Below are 12,886 nucleotides of genomic sequence, written 5' to 3'. Positions count from 1 at the left end.
TGTATATTAGTATAGATACATTTACATGCATTAACAAATATCACCTGTCTGTCCAAGCAGTTATTGCAGTACTGTGTATAAATTTGAAATAAATTGCTCAAGAACTTTTTGAGATTTTTGTCATGAATATTTATATAGCATACATTTTTAAAAATACATATCCTATGTGTGTCTGAACGTTTATTAGAGTATAATGTAAAAATCTGATGTAATTTGCTCAAGAACTTTTGGAGGGTTTTGGTAACAACATTAAACTATAATTTGACATTATATAGTAGTTGGCTGATCAACAAAGACAGAGTGTGATTTTTTTCCTATAGCTACTGTGATAGTTTCCTGTCTGTAACATCAATATTTGAAAAGAGCAGGTTTTTGTGTGTAATGTCCATAGGCAACAGCACTATCAGATCGGTAGGTTGGTGGTAATGTTCTATTTTGTAGATGCACTTTGCATTTTGCTTACCAAACAGTGGAAGTGACACGAGAGGAGCTGTATGGCACAATAAAATTATATGATCGTTTACACTGAAACTTACAAAAAGCTGCAGCATGCATACAGTGAAGATGCAATGTTTAGGCGGTTCAAGGACTTTGAAGGATGACGAATTGTCTGTGTTAAGGAAGGTGGGCCTAGTGTTTTGGCTTCTGCTGTGACTGAAATCAGCATTAACAAAACTGCTGTGATCATCCATTAGGACCGATGGATAACATTACTTAACACCACATAAATGTTAAGAATTTCATGTGGCAATGTCTTTACGATTAAGCATGATCATTTCCATATGACCTGTGCTTATGCCTGATGGGTGCCACGTCTTTTGACTCCAAACAAAAGCCTGTGCGAATGGAGACAAGCTTTGAGTGCTGTGCCTCTTTGCTGATGTAGGAGATGTGTTTCTGGAATCTGTTATCACAGGCGATGAGTCATGGTTGCATCATTATGATCCTGAAGGAAAACAAGCCAGCACAGTATGGAAATTGTGAAGTTCTCCAGTACCGAAAAAGACAAAAGGTGTTCCATCTGCAGGGAAGTGACGGTCAACACATTTTTTGACTGTCGTCTAATGATTTACCAGCATGCCGTTCTCACCCACACTACTGTTGCACCAGCATACTACTCATCATCATTGACTTGACTGATTAAGCACATTGCAAGAAAACGACTAGAAGTTTCTTGCACTGGGTGGTGACTTCAGCATGACAATATGTGGCCTCACCTAGTAAATCAAATTGTGCTAATTCTGGCTCAGTTCAACATTACCTGTGTACCACATCTGCCTTATAACGCTGATCTTGCCTGCAGTGACTATTTTTTCTCTCAATCAATAAAGGCAAAGTTTTGGAGCATTCAGTTTTTAAACCCTAAGCAGTACTCAAGAAAAGTGAGGCAATTCTCAGTGGCCTGACAAGGAATGGCCTGGCATTTGTTCGAGGACTGGACACTACGAAAAGTGCAGTCAAGTAGGAGGAGAGGGGATTGGAGTTATTTGAAAAAAATAGTGTACAAATTGAAATGGAGTAATCAGCCGCAGTCTCTGTTGATCAGCCCTCATACCACATGTACTAAAAATATATATATCCTAAGCATGTGACTCTTCAAGTTCTCCTAAGTCTGTCCAAATGTATGTGTACACACACACACACACACACACACACACACACACACACACACACAGAGAGAGAGAGAGAGAGAGAGAGAGAGAGGGGGGGGGGGCGGAAGAGATATGATAAGAGTATGTGTAAAAATTGGATCAGGAGTTTTCTAGATTTTTTCCTGACATTGTTAAACTGTGACTTATTTTGATATAATAATATAGGTATTTATAACTAGTATTTTATCCACCCTCAGCAACTTAGTTGTATATAATGAAATAATAAACAGCCAGATGTGTAAAAGAAATTTAATTTCTTTGCTGATTTCACTAAACTCTAGGTTGCGAACTCTAGATTGCGGTTTATTGGAAGAATCCTGAAGCGATGCAGTCCTTCAACAAAGGAAATGGCGTGCAATACGTTAGTTCGTCCAGTCTTAAGAGTATTGTTCGTCTGCATGGGACCCTTACCAGTTGGGTCTGATTCAAGAGATTGAGATGGTCCAAAGAAGAGCGGCAATATTTGTGACTGGTACATTTAACCATTGTGAGAGCATTACAAATCTCATAGAAAGTTCGAAGTGGGACACACTTGCAGATAGACGGTGCGCTAAACGGAAGGGGCTGCTCACTAAATTCCGAAATCCGATCTTCACCGAGGATGTAGAGCATATATTATTACCACCAACTTTCAAATCGCGCAATGATCACCATTCAAAGTTAAGGGAAATTAGAGCTCATACTGAGGCGTTAGGACAGTCACTTTCCCTCGCGCGATTCGCGAGTGAAACAGGGGAGGGGAGGAGTATGACTATGACACGAATTCTGCCCTCCGCCACACACCGCTTGGTGATTAGCGAAGTATATATGTAGATGTAGATGTAGAAAGAAACTAAATTTCTTTTACCGGTTTTGGTAAAGAAATTAAATTTCTTTTATGCAAATGGTTGCTTATTTTTTTGTTAGATATTTATATATCACATGTGTCTAGAAAGTCCATGGACTATGCCTCCACAACAGTTTATTACAGTTTCATCTAAATATTTGAAGTATGAGAAACATAGTTAGCTAAACTCAAAATGTTCATGTCCAATTTGCTTCAAATTTTTACACGATACTGTAATAAACTTTTGGGTGGGCATAGACTATTCATTTTTTAAATATATGAGATATATAAAACTCTAACAAAATAATATATAAAATTGAGGTTTTTGCTAACAATGTTTCTATTTTATATAGTATATACACATTTATATAGAGGATATATTTAAAAAATGTATCATATGCCCATTTGTACATTTATTAGAGTCTCATCTAAAAATTGTAGTAAATCAGTCAAGAACTTTTTAGATCTTTTCTAACCACCTTCCCATTCATGTTGTTGTTGTTGTTGTTGTTGTTGTGGTTTTCAGTCCTGAGACTGGTTTGATGCAGCTCTCCATGCTATTCTATCCTGTGCAAGCTTCTTCATCTCCCAGTACCTACTGCAGCCTACGTCCTTCTGAATCTGCTTAGTGTATTCATCTCTTGGTCTCCCTCTACGATTTTTACCCTCCACACTGCCCTCCAATGCTAAATTTGTGATCCGTTGATGCCTCAGAACATGTCTTGCCAACCGGTCCCTTCTTCTTGTCAATTTGTGCCACAAACTCCTCTTCTCCCCAGGTCTATTCAATACCTCCTCATTAGTTATGTGATCTACCCATCTAATCTTCAGCATTCTTCTGTAGCACCACATTTCGAAAGCTTCTATTCTCTTCTTGTCTAAGCTATTTATCGTCCATGTTTCACTTGCATACATGGCTACAGTCTCATTTGGTCTAATTGAAAAAGTATCCACTGTCTTGTACACTGGAAGTCTGCTCCTCCTCATGTATCTTCTGCGACGGTAAGGCATGGCTGTGTGCTTCGTGCGGCTGCCTCGAGTCGAATGAGCATGCAGCTGCCTCGAAACAGGATGTACTTCCTGCCCCCCACCCGTGCGCGCAGCGCCAGCGCGCCTTATGAGTCCCGATTGCGCAACCGCCAACTTGATTTTCCAGCAACACGGGCCTAGTAATACTAGGGCCCGTGTTGCCCGACAGCCTCGCGCAGCGGCTAAGTCCCTCTCAAGGTCACCCGCCATTGATGGCATATACACACAGCCATTGAAACGACTTCCTGACATTTAAATCTATACCCGATATTAACAAATTTTTCTTCTTCAGAAACGCTTTCCTTGCCATTGCCAGTCTACATTTTATATACTCTCTACTTCGACCATCATCAGTTATTTTGCTCCCCAAATAGCAAAACTCATTTACTACTTTAAGTGTCTCATTTCCTAATCTAATTCCCTCAGCATCACCCGACTTAATTCGACCACATTCCATTATCCTTGTTTTGGTTTTGTTGATGTTCATCTTATATCCTCCTTTCAAGACACTGTCCATTCCGTTCAACTGCTCTTCCAAGTTCTTTGCTGTCTCTGACAGAATTACAATGTCATCGGCGAACCTCAAAGTTTTTATTTCTTCTCCATGGATTTTAATACCCACTCCGAACTTTTCTTTTGTTTCCTTTATTGCTTGCTCAACATACAGATTGAATAACATCGGGGAGACTCCCCTCCCAACCACTGCTTCCCTTTCATGTCCCTCGAGTCTTATAACTGCCATCTGCTTTCTGTACAAATTGTAAATAGCCTTTCGCTCTCTGTATTTTACCCCTGCCACCTTCAGAATTTGAAAGAGAGTATTCCAATCAACATTGTCAAAAGCTTTCTCTAAGTCTACAAATGCTAGAAACATAGGTTTGCCTTTCCTTAATCTTTCTTCTAAGATAAGTCGTAAGGTCAGTATTGCCTCACGTGTTCCAACATTTCTACGGAATCCAAACTGATCTTCCCCGAGGTCGGCTTCTATCAGTTTTTCCATTCGTCTGTAAAGAATTTGCTTTAGTATTTTGCAGCTGTGACTTATTAAACTGATAGTTCGGTAATTTTCACATCTGTCAACACCTGCTTTCTTTGGGATTGGGATTATTATATTCTTCTTGAAGTCTGATGGTATTTCGCCTGTCTCATACATCTTGCTCACCAGATGGTAGAGTTTTGTCAGGACTGGCTCTCCCAAGGCTGTCAGTAGTTGTAATGGAATGTTGTCTACTCTGGGGGCCTTGTTTAGACTCAGGTCTTTCAGTGCTCTGTCAAAGTCTTCGCGCAATATCATATCTCCCATTTCATCTTCATCTACATCCTCTTTCATTTCCATAATATTGTCCTCAAGTGCATCACCCTTGTATAGACCCTCTATATACTCCTTCCACCTTTCTGCTTTCCCTTCTTTGCTTAGAACTGGGTTTCCATCAAAGCTCTTGATATTCATGGAAGTGCTTCTCCTTTCTCCAAAGGTCTCTTTAATTTTCCTGTAGGCAGTATCTATCTTACCCCTCATGAGATAAGCCTCTACATCCTTACATTTGCCCTCTAGCCGTCCCTGCTTAGCCATTTTGCGCTTCCTGTCGATCTCATTTTTCAGACGTTTGTATTCCTTTTTGCCTGCTTCATTTACTGCATTTTTATATTTTCTCCTTTCATCAATTAAATTCAATATTTCTCCTGTTACTCAAGGGGTTCTACTAGTCCTCGTCTTTTTACCTATTTGATCCTCTGCTGCCTTCACTATTTCATCCCTCAAATCTACCCATTCTTCTTCTACTGTATTTCTTTCCCCCATTCCTGTCAGTTGTTCCCTTATGCTCTCCCTGAAACACTGTACAACCTCTGGTTCTTTCAGTTTATCCAGGTCTCATCTCCTTAAATTCCCACCTTTTTGCAGTTTCTTCAGTTTTAATCTACATTTCATAACCAATAGATTGTGGTCAGAGTCTACATCTGCCCCTGGAAATGTCTTACAATTTATAACCTGGTTCCTAAATCTCTGTCTTACCATTATATAATCTATCTGATACCTACTAGTATCTCCAGGGTTATTCCATGTATACAACCTTCTTTCATGATTCTTAAACCAAGTGTTAGCTATGATTAAGTTATGCTCTGCGCAAAATTCTGCCAGGCGGCTTCCTCTTTCATTTCTTAGCCCCAAGCCATATTCACCTACTGTTTCGTTCTCTCCCTTTTCCTACTCTTGAATTCCAGTCACCCATGACTATTAAATTTTCATCTCCCTTCACTACCTGAATAATATCTTTTATCTCATCATACATTTCTTCAATTTCTTCCTCATCTGCAGAGCTAGTTGGCATATAAACTTGTACTACTGTGGTAGGCATGGGCTTCGTGTCTATCTTGGCCACAATAATGTGTTCACTATGCTGTTTGTAGTAGCTTACCCGCACTCCTATTTTTTATTCATTATTAAACCTACTCCTGCATTACACCTATTTGATTTTGTATTTATAACCCTGTATTCACCTGACTAAAAGTCTTGTTCCTCCTGCCACCGAACTTCACTAATTCCCAATATATCTCACTTTAACCTATCCATTTCCCTTTTTAAATTTTCTAACCTACCTGCCCGATTAAGGGATCTGACATCCCACACTCCGATCCGTAGAACGCCATTTTTCTTTCTCCTGATAACAACGTCCTCTTGAGTAGTCCCCGCCCGGAGATCCGAATGGGGGACTATTTTACCTCCAGAATATTTTACCCAAGAGGACGCCATCATCATTTAATCATACAGTAAAGCTCCATGCCCTCGGGAAAAATTATGGCTGTAGTTTCCCCTTGCTTTCAGCCATTTGCAGTACCAGAACAGCAAGGCCATTTTGATTAGTGTTACAAGGCAGATCAATCATGCAGACTGTTGCCCCTGCAACTACTGAAAAGGCTGCTGCCCCTCTTCAGGAACCACACGTTTGTCTGGCCTCTCAATAGATACCCCTCCGTTGTGGTTGCACCTACGGTACGGCTATCTGTATCGTTGAGGCACGCAAGCCTCCCCACCAATGGCAAGGTCCATGGTTCATGGGGGGGGGGGGGGGGGGGTGGTTCCCATTCATACATTAATGTATGAATGTGTATAGGATTAAGTATCCATTCATACATTAATGTATACTTAATCCTATACACATAAAAAATGTGTAGCCTGTGTTTGAATGCTTGTGAGAGCAATGTGTAAAAATTTGAAGTAAATTGGTCAAGAACTTTAGAAAAATTTTGGTAACAATGTTAAAGTATGATTTGTCTTCTTGTAGAAGTATAGATTTTGCATGCATATTTATACATCACACACATTAAAAGAATGTGTAGCCTATGTCTGTCCGAACATTTATTAGAGTATCGTATAAAAATTTGAAGTAAGTTGGCCAGGAACTTTCTGATATTTTTGCTAAAAACCTTTCCCATTTATATAGTATATACATATTGTTATATGATATATATTTAAAATATATGTGGCCCATATCCATCTGAAAGTTTATTAGAGTCTCTTGTGAAAATCTGAAGTAAATTGGTCAACAACTTTTGAAATTTTTGGTAACAATGTTTAACTACGACTTGTCTTTATTTAGGAGTGTAGGATAGATTTTAAACAAAAGTGATATATACAAAAATGTGATATTGTTTTCTACCTTGCTGTCAATTTTACAGAAAATAGGGAAGTTGTATTTATGCTTCATTGGCTTGTGATTAGAATACTATTATGAAATCTGAATCATTTGAAATTTTGTAATCCTACCCATCCGCAGATTTAAAATATGTGAAGTATTGTGACTGAAGTTGCTATCCTCATACATCCAGTAGCTGCAGAGGTCTCTCTCATATCTCATATACCAATGATCCCAGTCAATTTACACAGTCATTTTAAGTGACTTCAGAGGCCGATCAAGTTCCCTTTTCCATTAGGAAAACAAGATTAAGGTCAGAGTGGGGGGAGGAGAGGGGAGAAAATGGATGGCGATGGACAGAGAGAGGCAGGCTGGAGGAGGTGGAGAGGAAGAGGAGGGAGGAGGAGATGATGCACAGAAAGGAGGTTGCGGGAGGGGCAAAGAGAGAGGGAGGAGAAGATGGACAGAGTGTAGAGGGAAGGAGTTTAAGAAATCTACCTAATTCCCATACATACATTTAGCGGTTGTGAAGCATAGCCATGTTTACTGTTAAGAAATATAGCCAGGTGAACAGAGATGGAAAGAGAGAAAAAAAATTTACAAGTAGTGGTGGAAAGAAATGGAACTAAAAAAAAGTGGCAACAGAGAAAATAATGAAAAGTGTGTGTGTGTGTGTGTGTGTGTGTGTGTGTGTGTGTGTGTAGTGGGGGGGGGGGGGGCAACTAGTTTCAGGATGTGTTGAAACCAAGAAGGTGGTGGAAACCAAGCACATGCTGCTACATTTGAGGAAGTAGCCACATGTGAGTTCTGAAGTACTAGTTCTCAGTGAGCCACATGCTTGGTGGAATAGCCACCTTGGATTTGGGTGTTGCATTTAAAAACATGATGAGGAGTATTATCAGACTGAAGACAGTGAGTGTGATTATTAATTCTTAGTTACAGTTTTGTGGTCATAGGGAAACAGAACCATGGTTTTATGTCTTCTCTTATATTATCTTAATCATTCAGTGGCTAACAAGCTTTTTGTAAAGTATGCCTGGCCGGTGATACTACTAGATTCACAGAGCAAATTCTGCAGCAAGAAAGTCACAAAAGTCAAACCACATGACAAGAAAGAACCTGTTTGTGAATGTTGCATTGAGCAGGGGGTTGACAAAAAACTAATTTTTGTGATGTGCAGATGGTAGTTGGTTGGGAAAATGTAATTTTGAGGCTTGACTTAAGAAAATCGTAGTCCTTGGAGAGAGGCTGATTGACGCTGTCTAGACCAAGATAGTAGTTACTTGAAATTTACAAATTTACCCCTCTCTTCATTGCTGGATGAAGTAACTCAGTTTTTAAAAGCTAGCAAATCTATTTCTGTAAACATAAAACATGATAAGGGATTGCTTTTTATACTTTATTTGGTTTTTGTTTCATCTTGCATCTCATTATGCATGAGTATGCATATGGTATTGATTAAGAGTGCTGTATAACAGTTACCTACCCACTGACTGAGTAGGTTTCCTCACTAAGCACGCTCAGTCCATAAGGTCTGTATTCACACACACACACACACACACACACACACACACACACACACATATACACATGCATTACCTTAAAGGCTTACTCGTTTTGAGTCTCTGTTTTATGAGAATAGTTTCTGAAGTTATTTAAATATATTACTTTCCACTTTTAGTTGGCATTTACTGTCTTTTGTAATAAATTTTAAATTTTTCTCCAGGACTTGGATGCATTCACAACAGCACAAAATATCTGTGTAGAAGGAATTTCTCCTGACACATTACAGAATTTTCTCACAAATTTTTTGGCAGTTGGATCACTGATATATCAGTTAGAAATATTGGTGCAGTCACCTCCAGAAGGTTGTTGTCTGGCTTATCAGGTAAAATGAATACAGTATATTTATTTGCAATGTATTTACAGTTTATATTGCCCAAATTTTTAACCTCCCATTAGGTGACAATTAGAAAATACTGTTTATATGCAAACAGTGGTATGAGAAGAGGCTGCCACTCTTTGTTTAGATCCTCTTAACAACAACAACGGAGGAGGAGGAAAAGAGAGAGATTCTCTCTCTCAACAACAACAAACGGAGGAGGAGGAAAAGAGGAAGAGATCTCTCTCAACAACATCAACGGGAGGAGGGAGGAGAAAGAGAGAGATCTCTCTGAACTGCTAAACTGTGGCCTGATTAGGCTACCTCTATACATGGAGTGTTATTCTTTTCTCATATCATGGCCTTTTCATCACCCATATTTCTCCATTATCTAATTTATAAATGATATGTGTTAAATAAAATAAGTGATAGATTCTTCTTCCATGTGTGTTCTCTAACAGTTCATTGACAAACAGAGCAGTACAATTCTGAAATGAAGTAGTTCTACATATGAGATACAACAAAGAAAAATAAGACATTTCCTATAAAAGGGTTGTAACTACTGCAGTAGGTTGCTGTTTTGCTGATAGGTGATGGACTATTTTTCCCACTACAGATAGCGTGTTTGTAGTAAACTCATTAACCCATTTCTTTATTCATTAACAGTTGTTATACACCAATGTGGAGAATTCTTCATACTGAAGGCAAGCATGCTTCAGAAATTTATCACAGTCTAAAGCAGGCATATAGAGAGCAGTATCTTCCATGTTCTGATGTTGTCAGCATTGTACACTGAAACAACAAAGCATCAAGGCCTTCCGATAGCTTGGTCAAATGCACATTGTCTCAAACTATGCCATAATTTTGGCTATGGATCATATCACATGCAAAGATACCTCTCTTGGAATTGCTGCTAAGTTTGATAAACAAGGGAGCTGTGTTTCACATAACTCAAAAGAAACTTGTTAAAAACAAAGGCTGTGCTTAGTGAGTGCCCAAAATGTATTAGAGAATCCGACTATGCCAAGAATGTGTGTTTTCGAGGTCCATATGTCATGATACATGGAGTAGGAACGGATTTCACTACCAAAGTTTTGACATGTGATGACACTTGGTGCCACCGTTTACTCTTGTCTCCAAACAGAAGAACATAGAGTGGTGGCATTATGGCTCCCTTTGTCTGAGACGTCTCTTTTTTCCTTGAAGGCTGGTAAAGTGGTGTTCACTTTGGTTTTCAATGTGCACAGGAGTTTCTACATTGAGCACTTCACTCCCTTGCTAAGTGCTGGGGCATGTGGATCATTCTCAGTAGATGTGTATCCTAGTTTAGTTTTTTGTATCTTCTGTAGATCATATTCATGAAGTTCGCCATTTCTGTGCGTGGGCAGGGTAAATTGTGGATAGTGTAGCAATTTTTTCCCCCTAGTGTTATATTGAATGCTACTATTATTTTGAAATGGTGCCTGATTTTTCACAACAAACTTTATACAAGAGTAAATGTAATTCATAATTGTGTGCCAAATTTTGTAAACAGTCACCTACCTGAAGATCAAGAATGGCCACTAGATATTATCCTTACAACACATTTGTATACAATGAATACTTTGTGTCTGTGTGTGATATTGCTCCAGAAAATTATTTCATATTGCATCAGTGAATGTAAGGTTGTAATGTAATTAATTTTTTAATGCTTTTACTACCAAAATGTTCAATTACACATATAACAAATGCCACTGAATTCAAGCATTTGAGAAGATCTATAGTAAGTCATTTCTAATTCAAGTTCTGATAAGTATGCACACACAGAAATCTTGAACAATCAGTTTTAAATATTTCCTTTCTCTTGTCCTACATTGGCATGGATGGTGATGTATATTGCATTAAGCAGATTGAATGATCTTTCTTTCTTTCTTTCTTTTTTTTTTTTTTTTTGCCAAAGTAAGTGATAGCCAGTTCACAAGGAACAGGTAGTAACAATTTTGAATATTTCTTACTTTCTTTTACAGCAGCTCTTTTGGGGTTGATTAAAAAGCTTGCATAATCAACAAATAGTACTATTTCTGCTTTATCAGTGTAAGGTAGGAGGTGATTCATGTATAGCAAGAACGAGAGTGGTCCCAGAACTCAACTCTGTGGAATGACACTAGTAGTTTGTTTCCACTCAGAAGGAGGTTCATCATGAGAGCTCCATGAGCTATCTGATATGACCCTTCACTTCCCTTCAGTTAAATATGAAGTGAGCCACTTACTCATTGTACCTGGAAAGCCATAAATTTTAAGTATCTCAAAAAGAAATTTGTGATTTTCACAGTCAGGCGCCTTAGACAGGTCACAAAAATCCCCCTAGATGTAATCTTATCATTCACATATTTTAATAAATGAACAATGAAACTGTAGATGCCATGTTCAGTAATGAGGTCTTTCTGGAATTCAAATTGTGATGGGCTCAGAATTGTATGTTTGTAGACATGCTTAGCCATTACTAAATGCATTTCTTTTTGCAAAACTTTTAAGTATAGAGTAAATAGTAAAACTTGTCTGTGGTTATTAATAGCTTCCTACTTCCTTTCTTAAAGAAGAGGGTGACAGTGGCATACTTTAGCCTGCCTAGAAAGATACCTTGTGAAAATACTGCAGTAAATGTATGACTGAGTATAGTAGCTATACAGAACAACATTCCTTTAATATTTTGCTAGCTGTTTTATCAACCATATGAGAATATTTACTTTTAAGAGAGATAATTAGTTTTCTTGTTTCCCTATAAGAAGCTGGAGTGATCTCAGTTTGACTGAATGCTTGTTGTACTGATTGTCACATATACTGGTATGCTTTTTCTTTTGAGCTAACTGTACAGAGTTTATCAGTTGCATTTAGAAAGTGACTGGTAAAAAGTCTTGCTGTATATTTGATGGCATGGACGGTTTGATTATTATCTTTAATTAATAGTTCATCTTGTTACATGATATGTTTCCTTATTTCCTGTCTAACTATGATACATATTGATCTGATATTATTTTGAAACAGTGGAAAATCCCAGATAGAATAATGATAGTTTGTGAAAAGGATACGTTGCTACTCTCTACATAGTGGAAATGTTGAGTCGCAGACAGGTGCAACAAAAGACTGTCAAACAAGTAAGGTTTTGGCCAAAAAGCGTTATTCTGTATTAGATGAAACACACACACACACACACACACACACACACACAAGTGCAACTCTCACTCTCATGACCATTGTCTCTTGCTGCCGAGGTAGACTTATTAACCTCTGACATACCATACAAGCTTTTCTATGTTTTTATATCTCTTATCAATAAAGAACAATACTTCATATTCATTATTCATGGTTTCTTTCAGGCACCACTGGTGTTTCATTTGGAAACAGATATTAAAAGGGGAGAGACATGTACTTGGAAATGCATTAAATCTAAAATTTACAGTCTCTCCGTAACATACCTCGTAGCAGCTGATGCTTTGTGGGTTCCTGCTAAAAGTGTCTGTTTATTTATTTCTCACTCCATCAATCCAACTGTGGTAAACTCACAAGGATACAGAGTGTGTCAGTAAATAATCTATACATAGGTAGTATTAAAACAGTCAATCATACAAAAGTAATACACCATATTTGCATTACACATGTGTGGTAAGAATGACAGATTACAGCAAACATTGGACACTAAAAGTGAAAACCAAATATAAAATCACTGAAAATAACTTTGAATATTACATGAATGCAGTACCTTCACCACTGCTCAAACTTACAGTATGGTATGTCAAACTCAAAATTTGTGGTTCACAGAACTATTAGGTTTTATCACTGTGGCTAAAAAACTCTTCCAAGCTGTAAAATGACCTTTCCAATA

At 38.1% G+C, this 12,886-nt stretch overlaps 1 protein-coding gene across 1 annotated transcript in view; it reads left to right on the top strand.

Moving 5' to 3' along the window:
* The window catches only part of LOC124799271 (gamma-tubulin complex component 6), a 243,404-nt gene that overhangs the window by 111,316 nt on the left and 119,202 nt on the right, over positions 1-12,886 (top strand). The window contains exon 8 of the mRNA XM_047262836.1: positions 8,869-9,030. Within this exon, the coding sequence (XP_047118792.1) occupies positions 8,869-9,030 (162 nt within the window). The remainder of the gene's footprint in view (positions 1-8,868; positions 9,031-12,886) is intronic.

The sequence above is a fragment of the Schistocerca piceifrons genome, chromosome 5 (genome assembly GCF_021461385.2).
Source record: "Schistocerca piceifrons isolate TAMUIC-IGC-003096 chromosome 5, iqSchPice1.1, whole genome shotgun sequence".
Lineage (NCBI taxonomy): Eukaryota > Metazoa > Arthropoda > Insecta > Orthoptera > Acrididae > Schistocerca > Schistocerca piceifrons.
Note: the sequence above shows the minus strand (reverse complement) of the source record. Positions and strands in the feature narration are given on the sequence as shown.